Source organism: Sylvia atricapilla, chromosome 1, assembly GCF_009819655.1.
Source record: "Sylvia atricapilla isolate bSylAtr1 chromosome 1, bSylAtr1.pri, whole genome shotgun sequence".
Classification (NCBI taxonomy): domain Eukaryota; kingdom Metazoa; phylum Chordata; class Aves; order Passeriformes; family Sylviidae; genus Sylvia; species Sylvia atricapilla.
In genome coordinates, this window is record NC_089140.1 from 129,553,282 (window position 1) to 129,571,680 (window position 18,399).

The window sequence follows — 18,399 nt, forward strand, 5'->3', positions numbered from 1 at the left end:
ATTTTGTATGATTTTTCTCTGCTAAATTAATTTTCAGATGTTCATTCCTCATAAAGAAAATGAGCATTTACTGAAGTTCATTGAAGTAAAACTTGGCTTAAACACAACTAAGTAAGTTTATTTAAACTCTTTACACCTCCCAAGATATCTAAATTTTTGAAACTGCTCTGAGAAGTGTAACATTTCAGTGGCTTGTGAGAATTCTATGGTGGAGCTAGGGAAGTAGTTTAGTTATTTGTTGTCTGGTTTTAAGATTGAACTTTAAAAAATACACATGCAGAATTTACTTAGGGGTATTGAGGTTTCTGAGGCACTTCAATATTTTTCATGCCTTGGAGTGAAAGCATTTCATGGATTTTTTTTCTCTTGTGGTGTTGAAGAGTGAAAACTTTCTGTACCTTGTCTAGTGTTTTTAATAAGACTGAAAGCAAAGATAATAGGGTAAAGGTGACAGTATGAGGTTTTTATAGCCTGGAAAAGAAGGCTTTGGAAAGAGTCTATGAGCTATTGACACTGCCTCAAAAGAGGCTTGGGTTGTGGGTACCCCCAAGCCCTCTTGTATGTTTTGGAAGAAATTAGGACAAGGGACAACTTGAAAGTCAGAGGGAATTGTTGTGATTCTAAGAAAAAACATGAGTATCTGTAAAAGAGTTGGATGTTGGACTGCAAGATGTCATGGCAACAGATTTTCTGGAAAACTTCCAATGGAGTGTTAGTAAGGATTGACACGCTCCTGGACCCAAGCCAAGACTTGCAATTCTGTGCAGAAATTGGAGCTCTCTCTGAAGAACTGCATCTCTCTTACAAAAAACAGCTTCACAGCCTTTCAGGGGAACAAGTGGAAAATGACATCACACTCTAGTGAAGCTGTTGGGGAACTTTTGGAAGACAAGATGCAGTGACGCTGACTACCATGCATTGTTTAACACACACACATACCCATTCTTAAGTGTTTTGAAGAAAAGAAAGGACTCCTAGTCAGGATTTCAGTTTATTCAGCTCCTAGGTATTGATGGATTTCCTTTTTTTCCCCCTTGGGGCCTTGCTAAATGTCACTTTTCAGGCTGTCAGACTCTGCAATGAAGCCAGAGATTGAGACAAACTGGGTACCTTTATGCCTGGAACACTGTGTAGCTGTGTATTGAAATCATGATTTGCAGCACAAGAGCTTCAAGATCTGTCTTTTAAGGCCAGTTTGGACATGCCCAGCTGTTAATCTATAAACTGATTCTGTCTAATTGAAAGTGGTTCTGTTCTTTAGTCTTCCCCTGGGAGAAAATGAAGAGGGAGGAAAGCAAAACAAAGTAAGACAAGAATGCATTCACAGCACCACCGTGCTGCACCACTTCCAGCTGAGAATATACACTGACAGTGCTTCTTGGCAGAGTGTATTATCTTCCTGCTTGCTAACCGAGAAAGAAGAATGATCAAATGGCTTCAGCTACAGAACTAGAATTTCAACATTTAAGATTTTACTCCTGGCAGTGCCTCAGGCTTCTTTGTGATCTCAGATGACCACTTCCCCTTCTTCATCTCCTTGTTTGGAATGAGGACAAGCATACCTTCTTGTATCAATATCTCTATAATCTTAATCCACTGTGACAACAAGATTCTTTTGGTCCCCATAACTGAGTTATATGGGAGGTTGGGCTTTTGTGCTATAAAGGACTTGTAGTCTTGTCTCTTCAGATCACAGACACTTTTTGGGAAGATAAACTTTTGACAGTTATTCCAAAGAGTATTTGCAAAACAGTTTCAAAAGATAAAAAGATAACTTTTCAAAGATGGATTTCAAGTAGTTCCTATGACATGAATAGGTTGAACTGTGATTGTTTTGTGCTGGGTTGTTGGGGTTTTTTTCTAATCTATGGGATATTATTATTGTTTTTAATGGAATGTTTTTTGCCTTACTAGGAATTTTACAATGAATTGGCTCCTTTGTCAAGAATCTCTTCAAGCACCCTCCCAAGACTTTTTTTTGCGACTAACACAGTCATCACTGTTGCCTTTTTATATTTTAGTATTAATTATCTGCCTTTTTTCTGTAACTCAGGTCATTTTTAGGAGAATTTGGTAAGTAACTTGTTTATGTGAAAAATAAGTTTAAAATAAGAGGCTCCTGGATGCCTCAGGGAATGGTCATTATGTTTGTTGCTACAAAGTTTGTTGTATGGTTGAGCTTGTCAGTGTGTGAGCACCAGTGGGAAAACCCAACAGAGCCTCCTAAAGAAAAGTCTTTTAGTGAGGAGGTTCTTGAGCATCCCTCCTGTCAGGACAGGGGGTTGTCACTGGTTTGTTTCCCTGCAGGTGCAGTTCCTGCAGAGCTCTGGCTGATGTTTACTGATGTGTTTGTCTCTTCCCACTGACAGAGAAAGATGTTATATCTGTAATTCTCCTTCCAACGCAAAGTTATCTAATTGTTGCTAGAATTTGTTTTTCGCTTTTGAATTTGAGGGTTTTATTTTTTTTCCAAGTTTATGTGGTGAGAAAGATTAGATGGGTGGAGCTGAGAGGACTTTGGATTTCTAATGCTTCACTGTTGTTTTTTAAAAACACTTATTTACTGTGATAAGGTCCACTAGCCTTTGCTGCTTGGAACAGATCTGAAGTAAAACTGACTCAGTTAGTTGCAGTTTCACAGTGATTCACAGTTCCCTTGTGAGAAGGGATAGTGGAACTGTCTTTGTAAAAAGACTAAGAATACCAACACTGTAGATCCTAGCATAACTTGTCTTGGAAACTCAGTGGTTAGGAAATTATCTCTTCCTAGCAGAAGATGAATGGTGTAACTGCTCAGATACTGGAACAATTTTCTCACTTGTCTGCAGCAAAAATCAATAGATTTATTTCAAGGATGAAGGCTTCTAACAGATAAAGCCTATGTTGCTATAAATGAATATGTTTGTCAGGTTGGATGTGTGATAGGATATTCAGAGCAATGGAGCAATCTTCTTACTGTTTGTTAGTGGTTGAAATAACTAGTTATTACTTTGTAATGAGCAGTGGCTACACTATGTCCTATACCTTTTTACAGAAAAGCTTAAAATAAACCTTGTCCCTCTTTTTTTTTTTTATTCTTTTTGAATGAGTTAATAATATCAAAATATTTTTTCTAATTTTTATAAGGAAGCTTATTATAAAAATGTAACCCGAAATAGCATCATAGTAGAAAGAATTGTTAACTCTTCCGTGCCTTGCTATCTTGTTAGTAGAAAACCTTCCATTGCAAGATTTTGGCTATGATTTTTATCTATAATTATTTTTATTTAATACATTACTAGAATTTATAATAATATTACTAAAAGCTAGTTTTGTTATCTTTGTTGTGCACACATTCCATACACAATTACCATCCTACAGATTCCATAATTCTTTATCAAGCTAATGGTATGAAGGAACTTAAAATGCATGTTCAGCATGATTTGTCTAAATGTTTGTAGAGTGTACATGCTCTTAAATCAGATTTTCTCTTGGTGCTGTATTGCCTTAAAGTAAGATTTATTGTCATAGGCAGCGACCCCATTGTATTAATTTACAGCCATTGCCCCAGAGAGGTTGCAATCTAAAACAGAGGACAGTGGGTACTGATAGGTCATTGATCAAGTGCAAAGAGCAAGTAAACAGTGCAGCAATATTATATGCTATGATATGGAATGATCTCAGTACACTGCTGACTTAAAAGCATTTTTATTGGCACCTTTTCCTGGGATAATATCTGAATTAAATGATGTCTCATTTTCTCCATCTGCAGTGGTGAACCACTGAAAGAGACAGTTAAACTTGAGGATGGTCGAATTGGAGAGAGGCCAGAAATAGTTTATCATGTAATTCACACGATTTTGCTTGGTTGTCTAGCGATGTGTTTGGAAGGGTAAGTCGGATTTTGATGTATCTCTTTTGAAAGGAACAGAGTTCCTTACTGGACATGATATGCTTTGAAGTTCACCCTTTTTTGGAAATAATTTTAACATATAGTGATACTACTTAGGAGAAGTCAAAGGCAATTTTGATTATAATTTGGATATGGTTATATGAACACTTGGTCTCTTTTAGCATGTTTTCCAAGCTTTAATGCAGCCAAGATCCAAGACATTAATTGAATCACATTTTTATCACTCTTTTTTAATGGTATTTAAGTGTAGAACTGTGCTGTAATTATTTTTAGCAAGAACTTGTGTTGTGTTTGGATGAACAGAATAGTGCTGGAATATTGGGACATGGAAGATATCTGATCCTACTTCTGTGTGTATGGGCTACCACAAAGTGTACTTTTGCTTAACACATTAAAAGCAGCAGGAGAACTAATTTCGAAAGTATTGTGTTAGTCCTTGAAGCTAGAGAAGCCGATGTTTGGAAGGCATTATTGTTCTAATCTTGTTTCTCAGCTTAATCAGCTTGAAGATGTCAAGCTTCTGTTTTTATTAGGCTCCTCATCTTAAAGTCTAAATATTCATAAATACTGCTTAAAGTGTGTTATACTGTAGTTGTTCTAAGTTGAGTAGTCTGCCCTTAAGAGGAGGACAACACCAGCAAATCATAAATTGTTAATGAAATATTTTCCTTTCCTTTCTTCAGGAACTGTCAGTACATTTTCTGTACAGTTTGCCAAATAGCCACTTTTTATCCCTTCTTGGCTGGAAAACCACAACAGCCAAGTGACTACTATTCTCTGTCATCCTCCCCTGAACTCTGTGAAGGATTTTGTCGTCTTTTACCTTGGATCTTGCTCCTCCATCTCACAGCAGATAGATAATCAGGTGCCAGCTCTTCTGCTAGAGATTTCCTTGGTTTACCCTCCAGTACCATCAAAGCTGACCTCAGATTGTTTGAGCATCCAGGTTGTTTGAAAGAAATAAGAAAAACATCTGAATGTTTTTATGATAATTTGAGTACAGAGGCATACACAGGGTCCCAACTAAGTTATTGCAGTGTTTTTCAGAATGAAATATCTATGGACACCTTATGTTTGCATGCTTGCTGCATTTGGTGTGTGCTCTCCTGAACTTTGGATGACGCTTTTCAAATGGCTTCGACTGAAAGCTGTGCACCCAATATTGCTGGTGAGTTGCTGTTGCCAAAGTCTTGGAAAATACAACTAGCAAGCATATAGCTTTGCAAACAACAATTACCTAAGACCCATGAAAGAACCCATGAAAACAGCAGGTTGTTCTGTGAGCAGTGGATTGCATATGGTCTGCTTTCTCCATGTCTTTCATTCTTAGTATCACATGTTCTCTGGTAGCTGGTGATAAAGTTGTGTTCACAGTACAACCTTTCCTCATAAAAAGCAGAGCTGTCTTCATCTCCCTTTCACTCTTCTCAACTTATTTTAACAAATCTTTGAGACCTCAGCTGTCTTCATCTCCCTTTCACTCTTCTCAACTTATTTTAACAAATCTTTGAGACCTCAGTCTCTCTGTCTTACCTAGTTGGGATTGGTCAAAAAGGTCATGTACTTTTTAAAAGGAATGCAAAGGAAAAAGTACTGGTGCACAGGGAAGATATATAAGCTTTGTTTCACTGAGAAATGGGTCTTAAAATGGTGTAGTATGGTGTATTTAACTGCTGAGAGTAAAACTGCTTCATAAGAAATGGTAAGTCAAACTACTTTGAATAAGATTTGTTCATGTATGGCCATTATAGAGAAGTGTTGTGACTGAAGATAAGCTTGTGTTACAGAACAGCTCCCCTGCTTCCAGCCCTAGCTTTATTCTCTAATATGACAAGAGTGGCTTTGTGTGATTTTAGCAGCTTTGTGCATTGGTTTTATTGATAAAATAAGGATAGGATATTGCTTACCCTAAATTCAAGAGGCTTATAGGAATAAATGTACTTAGAGGTTCATTATGTCTCATGTGAAAATACCATACATTGCTATATCAGAAACACCGACTGTGTTCTTTCAGTCAAGGAGTAGCAATGTGTTCAGGGACATGGTGAGCATTTCATGTTTTCTGTGATGTAGACCTGCTTTTTTACTGTTAACACAGTACATTTGTTAGTAGCTTATTGTCAAAGGAATGCCTTGTGTGCCTTCTTTACCAAACGTTTTCTGTACCATACAAGCTACTTTCTCCTTGCAAAGCAAAAATTGTATCAGCTAGAATGGGCTAGAATTGTATCAGCTAGAAGGATGGCAGTGCTGAAAGATGGATTTCTGGGTCTTGTATATCAGTAATGCTAATCTGGGCAAAATTATCAACAAGATCAGAGGTTTGAAATGCTTGGTTTTTTTCCTTTCCCATAGCATTTGAATGTGAGGTGTTTACCTTCTCCAGTTCCCTACGTCAAGTGCACATGGAATCATTGTTACTTGAGTAGTAATTAACTGTCCCTGAAATTGATGGTAAAGTTTCTGTGAGTCAAATGAAGCCTTCCATGCTAAATTAGGCAAATTCTTGTTTGAGGAAAGTTTTTTGCCTGGTAGAAAACCGAAAGTTTCACTTTCTGTCACCTGAGGTTTCAGGCATAAATATTGCTCACTGTATGAGCAGAAGCAACAGACATCTCAGTGCTGGAGAACGGTGCATAATCCATTTTCTCTAACATGTACTTTCTAGGCTCTTATTCTGAGTATGGCAGTTCCCACCATAATTGGATTCAGCTTGTGGAAAGAGGTAAGAAAAGTACCTTTGTGTAGTTTTCTTTGTATGTAGGCACAATATGAGTTAAAATGATAAGCAAATGTAATGAAATGTACTCAGTGAAATTAAATATATGTGACGAAATTGAAGCTGTCATCCACTAAAAATAAGTTTTATTTTTAAAAAAACTTCACTTTTTTCAGTATAAGGTACTTGACAATTTAATTTTTAACAATCACTTATTGTGATTAAATTTAAATGAATACTTTATTATATTCAGTTTATATTAGCTTTGGATGTATAAACTGACTCAACAAAGCAAATACTGCTAAATGAAAACTCAGAATATTGAAAACTATGTTGCCTCAATCTTAGTTTCAGTGAGAAGGAGTAAAGTTAGATGAAGTAAAATTACAGGAGGCCCTATGCAAACAAACTGTTTGAAAAGCTCCCATCAAATTAGAATGGAGTTAAATGTTTTGTGCAGACCATTGTGTTGAGGTGTGTACCTACTACAATACAGTGAAGAAAAGCCACGGATATTTCCATGTTTAAAATGAATTCTTAGTTCTTCATTGCAAGTCACAGACAGACTGGGGGTAGAGTATTTGAAATTTTTTTAAGCTGCTGTGAGTGCAAAAAATATGTGAAATGTCTCATAAAGTGTAATCCCCTGTTATACTGGCACAGCTTTAAAATACTTTGGATAGTCTAAGAATTCATATATAGGAGCCAGTCTTGCCCAACAATATTTTAACAGATTTTGTAACATCTATCTTATGTTGAAACCAAATTTTCTATTGTAGCCTGACTTTTTACATGTTTTGGATGGAGCAATAGATACTCTCTGTAAAAAAAGCTAGAGTTGCTCAAAAGAGTTATGAAATCTATTACAATAGAGTAGAGGAAATTAATTTAGTTAACCAAGTAGTTCTTTTTCAGATTATTTTAATGAAAGCAGTGTGGGGGTTTGGACTCTAGAGGGCTTCATCCATTGCAGATCCAGCTTCTGCTTTTAAGCAGTGGTGAACAGTTTCCTCTCCAGGTTCATAACTCATCCCTGAGGTTGGGAATGTTGATTAGAAGTAACAGAGCAGCAGAAATGCCTTGAGGCTCCTCATCTGTTACCATGGCTATAAAAGGTGTATAGCTCAGCATCTTTTTGCTTGGCTGCCTTCTGACTGTGCCTGGCATAGTCCATCCTCTAACTAGGTTTTTATAGGTGCTGTGATCGATGCATGAAGCAGGTTCCCCTTGGGGTGGCAGTAGCAGTTCCTCTTTCTATCCCTCTGTTCTGGGAGTAGTTCCAATGTGTGTGTAGCAGCAGTGCTGTTTGTCCCTGACACAAACATGTGGCAGCTGTTCTTGGGCTGGCTGTAGACTGCTGTCACTTGACAGCTAGGTTGTCCAGGTAGTGGGGGTGGAAACTTCTCAGTTAAAAGCAGGCTCCCACTTCTGTCTGTACACTGTGGCTCTTCTGAAGTAAGTTGTCTCTTTAATCTGGCATAACCTGTAAACTTTATTCTTTTCCAGAAGAGCTGACATCCAGTAACTTTCACTTAGCATTTACAACAGCATATACATGTGCCTGCTCCAGCCCTCAAGGCTGGTCAGTTTCCAGCCATGCATTTTTCAGATAAATGCTCCAAATGGCTTAAGGACTGACAAAATCTCCCATCTTAGTAAAGAAGGACCTCAAACCTGACAGGGTAGGGAAGCCGTGATGCAGGATTGCAATCTGACCGGGTTTGAAAGAGGTGGCATTCTATCTCACTTCACAAAATGCCTCCTTTTCCCTAACAGTTTTTCAAGAGCATAAACTGAGATGCTTCACTTCATACGTTGTAGTGTACTTTCCTTCATTGCAGTGACTGAAGTCAGAAGCAAGTCCAGGGCATATTACCAGGGCTCCTCTAGGAAATTTCTTCTCTCCTGTCTTGCTTGCATGACACCTTTCCATCAAGTCACAACAGTCCAATCAATCCCTCCCGCTCAAGCAGGTTTACCATGAAAGATTTATCATCCTTATGGTTCACTGCCCTTATTTGTAGACATTTGCATATGACCACCTGAACTATGGTTTTGATGTATTTAAGGCCACTTGATGTTGATAAATGCTGTTGTTGCTATTTGTTTATTTTTAAAAAATTATAAGTATTCTAATAAAATAGAGACATGAGAACTTATGTTTAATATACTTATTTTGGAGAGGGTCTTCTGCCATCAGGTAAGAAAATATAAGCTGAGTTTTGCAAAACATTCAAGTAAAAGTACCAGTCAGGGGGGAAAACTGTTGAAACCCATTTGTGTTGTGTCACTTAAGGCCTTAATATAATGAGATGCTCTATAGATATTTTTTTAAACTGTAAGTAACCAAAATCATTTCCATCAGTTTTTCCCCAGAATAATGACAGAGCTTACAGAACTGCAAGAATTCTATGATCCTGATACAGTAGAGCTTATGACATGGATAAAGTAAGCATGAAGTCCAACATTTTTATTTTGCTGCTTTTTGTAAGGGTATTTTTATCTCAGTGGTTTGTGGAGCTACTTCTGTCAAGTTGGGTTTTCCCTTGCAGAGTCATTCAAAAGTGCATGGGGGAAGATGTTTTATATTTTAAGTTTGGTAATGTTCCCATGAAAATAAACAGGAGTTTGTCATGGATTACAAGAGAAGATCCTGAAACACACGAGCAAGTCATGTTTAATGTCGTTGCAGACTAGTTTCCTAACAGAGGTGATCTTAGAGCTTGCTTCTTTGCATGCTAACTTTTCATTAGATTACAGGATTCATGTTGATTGTAATGCTAGTGGGGGACTAAAACTCTGAAATGTTAGGTGCCTGAGCCAATAAAATTAAATGCTCGAGTGTGAGGATTTAGAGACTTTTGTCAGGATCCATGGAGAGGAACACAGGTGATTCAGACTTCCCTTTGACCACAGCAAATATGGAGCAATGTTATACAGCTCATACTGAATACACACACAGCTAATACCAAGTCAAATTATTTTCACAGAAATACTTACCACCAGAAGTTTCAGAATTGCATTCTGCCTCATTCACCTTAATTTCAAGCTGTGTCATTAGGAACTGCACTTTCCTGAAAATTAGATCCCTTGTATTCAGATCACTTAGCTTTAACTGTATTTTTTTAGAATATTACTTTCTGTATTTATATAGTCTTTTAATGTCAACCTGTTCATCTTCACAAAAGGCAAGGCTGGTAATTAGTGTCTTCTTGTTGTTGTAGTAGTGTATGTTGTTTGTCACTGCTGCAGCTCTTCAAGGCAGCAAGTGGAGTAATGCCAAGTACCTAATGGTTTTTATGTTAGTCTGCATATACTTCAAGTACGTAATTAATCATGGTGAATTTAATTGAGATTCACTCAGCTATGAGCAATTTGACTACCCTATTTGTAGCAGCTGTTCTTATTTTTAAAGAAACTAAAGATTTTTTTTTCTTATGGATATACTTTGCTATCCACATTGAAATTTTAATTCAATGTCATTACTACAGTATATTTTCTCAAAGTCTTCTCTCTGATAATACAAATTTAATTGGAATTTTCTCTAGAGAAGTTGCCAAAGTCTGTAATAAAGTGTGACAAAGACTGTTTTCTTTCACTAATACAGATAGACAAATAGTCAAAAATTCTACCAAACCCAGAAACATAATTACTGTAGACATTATTCTGTATGCTGACATTATTTTCTCATAGATTTTGAAATACATAATCAGAGATTACACATGAAATATGTTATAGAGATCAAGTTACAACAATCACAAATCTTTTCCTTGCAAGATAACATCATGTACTTTCTCCTTCTACCTACCATCTCTCCCAAGCTTGTTTTGTCACGAGTTGGCAACCATTCAGAAAAGCAATACTTGGATCCATTCCAGGACCGCTCTGAATGGTGCTCAGTGGATTGCAGGGAGGGGAGAACAACCATCAGCCCTTGTCCCAGCAGGAACTCTTCCTTTCAAACTCCATATTGCTGCAGGTCTGTGCTTTCCCTGGCAAGGAAAGTGCTGCCACAGCAGCACCATCACCAACTAATGATGCCCCCAATGATAACTTCATGTATTCCTGTTCATTCTGCAGCACCCTAACAGACCCCACAGTATATAAAGTTGTGTTGATGAGTACATGCAGTACTCAGACATGCATGTTGGTGTTGCTTTTGCAGACGACAGGCTCCTGTGGCTGCAGTGTTTGCAGGCAGCCCACAGCTCATGGGTGTGATTAAGCTCTGTACAGGATGGATGGTGTCGAGCTTGCCTTTGTATAATGATGATGATCTCCTGAAAAGAAATGAGAACGTAAGTATCGAATTTCATAAATGTGGCATATCACAGGAACTGTCTTCCTCTTCACCCAAATGTAATGCAAAAATCAAATGTATTAGATGGGAGGAGGACATAGTAGTCCAGCAGACATGGAAGGGATTGATCAGTGCTTCACCCCACACAGAAACAAATATCAAAATATTATTTCTGAAGACTTTTCAGGCCACTTGAAATACATAAGATGAGAACTTGGCATCATCAGATATTTCCCATTCAGCTGGCCATTGACTCACTGTTTTGGAGAGTTCAGAACCAAACTTTTTACAGTTTGATGTGTACAGAGTTTGTCATTGCAGATAGGTCATTGTTGCAGGGTGTGTGTGTCCCAGTATTTAAAGTATCACTGATCTGTGGATTGCATGAACATGTCTTCTTAATTTATAGATTTATCAAATCTATTCAAAGAGGTCAGCAGAGGATATTTATAAGATACTCACGTCTTACAAAGCCAACTTTCTGGTTATTGAAGATTCAATCTGCAATGAAGTGGGACCTGTAAGAGGATGTAGAGTTAAAGATCTGTTGGATATTGCTAATGGTCATGTAAGTATCTGTGAGAAAAAATGAATGTTTGAATGCATAAATAATTAAATTAAAAGTAAACCTTAAAATGCTGGTCTTATTTTTCTTATTGTAATTGACATGCAGACAAAGACTCAAGTTTTAAAAGTGATCAGTTAAGTTTTGGATTGTCTATTTCTTAAACTTGTAATCTTACCCAATACTATTAACTGCCCTAATCCCTCCTAACACATGAGTACCTAGCTGTGCTGCTTTTCTGCCAATTATTAAATACCATTTAACTATATATAAATGTTCAAGACTGACATCTTGAATAACTGAAAAGGTTATTACAAAAGCAGTGAAATCTGCCTCAGAAGGCATTCTTTACTAGCTTTGAAGATGAAATTCTAAAATGGATAAACTCAGTTCTTCTAAAACTCTGGCTGGGATGAGGACCAGCCGCATTTTAGTTCAGTACAGACTGATTCTGATGAGAGTGCAAGTCTGTTCAGTTCAGCCTTACAGATAGGTTAGCACACCAACAGATAGTTTAAACCACATCTGCTAGAAAGATTGGTTGAATAAACTGCACCATGAATGCTACTTCAGTCATTTTCTTGTTCTGTCTCTTTGGGTGTTGGTAGTGCTGCTCTTGCTGCTAAAGTAGGGAATAAGATGGGATTTATAAGGTGACCTCACTGCCACTTGTTCATTGGCTTCCTGGAAATCCAGCAAAAATTTTGATTTTAGAAAGGCAGGGGGTGGCCTTAAACTCAGTTAGAGTTTCATTGTTTATTCTCATGTCAACAGGAAAGAGGGAGTCACCAGTTACCTCTAAGCAGTATAGGAGTGGTATATTATTAGGGGATTACTCTGTGTTTCCCCAGGAATCTACAGCTGGCATCAGTTTCACTTCTAGGTTTCCTAACTACTTTATCCATGAAGGGTATTGTCTCCATTTTTCTATTTACTTCCTTACCATTGCTGAAATCTATTATTTTTTTCCTTGTCTTGCTGCTATCAGATCATGTATGCTCTGATTATTCCAGAATATATCCAATATACTGTACCATAACTAGAGTGTGTGTTCATGAATAACCTCCAACATTGTTAATCTGCACGTTAGCTCTTAGTTTCTTCTCAGATCTGTGTTTGCATGAGTAAGTTCCTGTTTCCTCTCCACATTTAGGATCTCCATTGGAGCAATTAACCACGATTTCACGATTCCTTGCCCTATTACCCCTGCATCTCTCATCTTCATGCTTCCTGCAAGCTTCTCTCTCACACATAAGCTTGATAATCCTTCTTGTGTTTTTTGTTGTGGTTTTTGGTGGTGATGGTGGTGTTGTTATGGGGAGAGTGGTTGATTTGAGTATATTGGGGGGGTTTTTTCAGAAAACTGACATTGTTTGTTCTGGAAAATTAATAAAGTGGATTGTCTCAGGAAGCTTTAAACAAATCTCTCCGTTTGCTTGCTAACAAAAATTGTTTAAGACATATTGGAAGATTATCAAGACATTCCAAAGTAGTGGAAGCTAGTGTACGTATTTGGAGACTGCAACTGTAGCATTTACTTATTCCCAGAGTTAAGTGAGACAGTGGATAGATAGATAGTGTGTTGACAGGTCTGTGGATGTGTTTTGAATTGCTATGTTTAAGAAGATAAGTACTATTTTCTAGCTTGTGCTACATCCTGTAGTCCAAGTCCAATATCTTGTTTCTGACACTGGCTGAGAGCATAGTTTTACTGATAGGGAAAGACAAATGTTTTCCAGCAGTCTGTTGCTGAAGGGCTGTAGCTCAGGGCAATTATCTTTGTGTTTGGCAGCCACTGGTGGATGTTTCTTCGTGAGTTTGTCTTACCACCTTTTTTAAAAACTACGTAAATTTGTGCCATCAGAAGGAATAATGAAGGGATATCAGACAGTAGATGCTATAACATACAGTTTGCTTCCAAGTCAGTTGGTTAGAATTTGTAGGGTGATGTGTGTGTGTTTGGTCTTTATTAGGTATGTCAAACTTAATTGCCTGGGAAAGGTAATTGAGATTTTCCTTTCCTTCATACTGGTATGCGCTGTGCAGGTCAGGTTTGAACTACTGGGTAAATGGGGCATGTGCATGATTTCCACTGCTGTTGTTCTTTATAATATGAATGCAGTATACTGGTTTTAATGTCTGCTACCTTGACAAAGGGATTAATTCACAAAGGTTATTTTAGATGGTTAAAGAAATTACAGGGGAATGTGTTTTCAGTTTATTGGAACTGTACAATGTGGAAATGAAATGTTTATCATAAATTAAATGTACGGAATACAAAAGTTAATTAAATGTACAGAATTACATTCTGTAACCACTTATCTTCAGTACTGTAATTAGGTCTTTTTCTTTCTGACAGGTGGTTTGTGAGGAAGGTGACAACTATGCCTACTCAAAATATGGACGATTTTGTCATGAAATCAAAATGAACTATTCTCCATATGTGAATTATTTCACTCGAGTATACTGGAATAGATCCTACTTTGTATATAAAATCAACACTGTGATATCCTTCCAGTCATGAAAAAGCATGCAAGCTTCTTTCTGAGGATTGATTGTGAATGAATTTCAGTTGGAAAAGTTCCTTTTGAGCAAGGAAGTTTATTTTTGCAGATAGATGTGCACACATGCAGTGTACTGACAACTTTATTCTACCAAACTGAAATTCTGTGATCTACAGATCAGCAGACTCATATACCATCCTTGAAGGAAATGGGAACATTTATCAGTTTTACAGTCCCTATAATGTGTTACAGTCTTCCATGTTTTTACATTTTTCTTCCCATTATAAATCATCTTAACCTTCATGTAAATGAGATTTCTGACTTTAGTGTTAATGAGTTGTTATGCGTAGACATCAGTAAATACAGAAAAAATTATTTAAAGAGCTCATTTAAGTCACATAGCTTTTAATTTTTAGCAAGAATGCAATCTCTATCCCAAGTCTTTTCAAGTAAGTGTTTGGATTTTTAGTGTGGGGTTTCTTTTTTTTTTGTTTTAATTTTTCTTGTCTTCCATGGTAAACATTTCTGTGTTTATCAAACACACATTTATACATTTTATGTGTAGCTGTATTTATCAAACACACATTTATACATCTTATGTGTAGCTATGTAGTTTATATAAATCAAATAAGGAAGATTTTACTTAAACAACACTTTCACAGATTAAGGCACTGATCTCTACATTATTGTCTACAGAGACATGTTGGTGGAAATGCTAGGAATTATACCTAGCAATAGGAGCTGACAAGCTCAGATCTTCAGTTTGGAAAGAACTTGTGTTCAGCATTTTTCCACACTTAGGTGTGCATGTGTGTATGCATAAGTGTGTCTTTTTTAGCAGCCACCAGAATGGGCCAGTATACTACACTATGCCATACTTGTTTTCAGGCAAGTGTAGCAGGACAACCAGGTTTGCTACTGAGACTTCTGCACTTCAGTTTCACCCCCTGTGTGTGCTGGTGTGTGTGGGGGTGGTTGTGTGTATGTGTAGAGGGATGGGTGATACTCATTTCATTCAACTTATGCAATAGCTATATTAAGATAGTGCCATAACTGTCATTTAAAACACTACAATCACCACCATTGATAAATAATGGTACAGATGTTCATAGCTATTTTTATATCAATTATGCAAATACACAGATTCTTGAAAATATGGGAAAGTACTCTGCAGGTTTGCTTCCCTCTAAAAATTGTCTTTGTTAAAGGACCCTCTTTGTCTCTACGACTCCTTTTCTTAATAAATTATCTGTACATCCTGTTTGTTGCTAGCTGATAGACTTTCAGGAAAATGAATGATGCTTTAATTACAACTCTGAGCCTAAACCTAGTGTTGAGAATAGAAACTCCAATAAAAGGTAACAGTAGCTTTGTTTAATGTAGATGTAACTGGACAAAAAGCCAGGACTAAATTTTGGAAGAAGTTGCTCACCCCTTAGGAATTACATGCAGTTACAAATTAATGTAACGCCTGGCCCAGAGACCAGTCTGTCAGGCATGTGTTGGAGCCCAGATATCTTTAATGAAGGATCTGGAAAAATAGGATGAACCCTCAGCTGAAAAATCTGCAAACCATTCTGCAAGTGGAAGCTGCAAAACAATCCTTACTGCAATCGGAGATTTTAACTCTGAAATTATTAGGAAATGCAGCATGTTGTTGTATGTGCATGATTCTTCTCTGCTTATGCAGATACAGTTGCTTATTTACACTGACACGTAGTGCTGAGATTTTTTAAAACTCGTATCACTTTTGGAGTGATTTAAAAGAGAAAAGCTTTATTGTTTTAAAAGCCAACATGTCTGTAATGTGTTTTTTTTACTTTTAGTTATCTTTTTAGGCCTATGACTCTTGACAAAATGTTAAAATATACATTTTAGTTGAAACCAATGATGTTTAGATAAATCCATCGAATATATGGGATGTTGTCACTGAGAGAAACATTTATCCATATAACTGAGTTACAAGTTCTAAGTAAATATCCTTTCTGGGCATACAGGCATCATGTTGGGGATAATGTGTACCTGTGTGTCTGCTGGAGTGCAGGCTGCATTTATTTGCTTGTGCACAAGTGCATGTTTTACTGCACTGGGCTGTTTCAAACTACTCAATTACCGTGTATCAACAGAAGCTTGCGTATTAACTTGAGCTATGGCAGGCCTGCAGGACCCCCCTCTGTATATGTGGATACAGATGGAATATTTGGAAGTAAGTTTAGAGTTCCTTTTTAAATTTGTGTAAATCACTGTCAAGGAATTACATGTCTGTGTCAGTCATTTAATCTCTTGAAGTTAGTAATTCATGAATATCATTTCATATCAGCAATAAGGCATTCCAGGTGCAAACTTCAGGGTTACAACTGTACTTGGGTAGATGAAGTTGCCGAGTTTATGGCTTCATGCCTTGGACTGCCATGCCTAGGTGCAACACTCAACTGTCCTTGACTGCCTGTTGTGTTTTATTGCAATGTTGTGTTACTTCACATAGAACATAGTTTGAACACCTACATGTAGAACATACATATTAAGAAAACCACAAATGCGGCCACCCACAGATCTAAAAAAAACTGTCTTGTAGCACGTTGGCCTTTATACATGTGTAAGTGAATGAGTTGAACTTTATTTGAACTGTGACATAGTTATTGTTATTAGTTCTGATGTAGTTTTAAAAATCTATTCTTGATACTTCAATTGATTCTGCTTTAGGAGAATCGTTTAAGATTTTTACCTTGCTTTTTATATTAGAGAAAATTATATTGCAGCACCATTGGCACAGCAGCCTTAAGTAACAGAAGAAGCCTTTTATTTGGGAGAACATTGTGGTTGTTCCTGTAAAAAGGCATAATTAAAACGAGTGACTGAAAGAATTGTATCTTACAAAGAAAGTGAATTAATTTCTTATCCAGCTATGGATTAGCAAAAATACTGTCAAATCTCCAGCTTCTGTGAAAAATAAGAAGTTCCAGTGATATCCCTCAGTGGGACAACAATAGGGCATAATTATGCCAGACTTGTGCAGACGACCCTGGCTTGATTTTCAACTAGACCACAGGTTTAACTTAACTCCCTGAAAGGGTTGAGGGAAGGTTTTAAAAATTTTGATCTGCTTTGCTGTAGATGTTGCAATTCAGTTGAAACATGTGCCTTGCAAGCTTTTATTAAACAAACAAAAACCTCAATTCATGTTTCTTTTTGTGAAAATTTTTTTTAAAAATTCCTGTCCTTTTGATTTCTACAGTTTCTGTTGTGTCTTAATATGCCAGCCTCCAAGGGTGCCCAAGTGGTGCAGCTGGGATGTGTGCCAGCCATCTAACAGCTGTTCACTGGCAAGAATGAGAATTTGCATAGCAATTTGTGTGACTGTTCTGCTGGCTTATTTCCTCCTTCATGTTTCCACTTTCTGAAATACTTGATCTTAGTAAATGCAGAAAAATTACGCTGAAAGAATAAATTAGTATAGTATTTTCAGGCACCCACCTGTTATCCTTAGACTTGTGAATTGAAGTTTGGGCAACCCGCAGCTAAACTAACATACACGGTTTTGTCTTAATCTTAAAAATGCTATTTCACTTCCTGAATTGCCACATACTTGAACTCAGATTTGACGGGAAATGCTTGAGACTAAGGAAAGGTATTTCTGAGAATAAACTTCTATTAGTATTATTTAAAAAAAACCATTGATTTCATTTCTTCCAAAGTAAACAGAAATACAATTTAATACAACACGATCTTAAATACATTTTCCATGGGGGTGGGGAATAAGGAGAAGATACACAAATGTGGAAGAAGGTGGGCCAAAAGGTTTCACAGGCACTGAAAATTTTTCCAACTATTTGCTCTAGTGGCATTACTATTTACTAAAAGGTAGACGCTAGGGACCAAGTCTTGTTCTTACCACCTGATTTTCACCAAGTCATCTTCAAGTATCCAGACCTTGTAACATTGCATTAGCTTTTCCATGCAAGTCACATGACAAGGAGCTGCAAGATCAGGTTGTAGGGATTGTAAGGTATCTCTGAAATCCTTAAAACTTCATCTAACCTGTCCTTCAACCAAAACTCCAACGGGAGATAGTGTAGGCTGTGCTTGTGAATGTGTGGGTGTGTGCACACACGATGTGTTTGCATTTACAGGTGTCTGTTTTACTGTTGTGTTTTGGAGATGGAATGAGGAACTTCTCTTATCACTAATGGTGATTGAATCTGTAAGTCTGGTAAATATTGATGGGCAGGTGGATCTGGAGTACTGTGATATTGGAGATGAAAGAGAAGCGGACCTTTATTCCAACACAAGCAATATTTCATGTGAAATAATACCTCAACATAAATCTGCATAATCATGCTTTTTAGAACCTAACTTTAGAGGGGGGAAAAGCGGGAATTCTAAGACATGCATTGTGTGTTATCTTAATAATTTTTTCTA

The 18,399-nt window shown here is 37.1% G+C and overlaps 1 protein-coding gene across 1 annotated transcript in view; it reads left to right on the forward strand.

Annotated features, from left to right (window-relative positions):
- Positions 1–17,156, forward strand: part of DPY19L4 (dpy-19 like 4) — a 31,038-nt gene extending 13,882 nt beyond the window's left edge. Inside the window, exons 11-19 of the mRNA XM_066333623.1 lie at positions 38–111; positions 1,915–2,073; positions 3,752–3,871; positions 4,940–5,060; positions 6,561–6,617; positions 8,977–9,059; positions 10,777–10,909; positions 11,321–11,479; positions 13,836–17,156. Coding sequence (XP_066189720.1) covers positions 38–111; positions 1,915–2,073; positions 3,752–3,871; positions 4,940–5,060; positions 6,561–6,617; positions 8,977–9,059; positions 10,777–10,909; positions 11,321–11,479; positions 13,836–14,000 — 1,071 coding nt within the window. The 3' untranslated portion in view covers positions 14,001–17,156. The remainder of the gene's footprint in view (positions 1–37; positions 112–1,914; positions 2,074–3,751; positions 3,872–4,939; positions 5,061–6,560; positions 6,618–8,976; positions 9,060–10,776; positions 10,910–11,320; positions 11,480–13,835) is intronic.
- Positions 17,157–18,399: the final 1,243 nt, after the last annotated feature.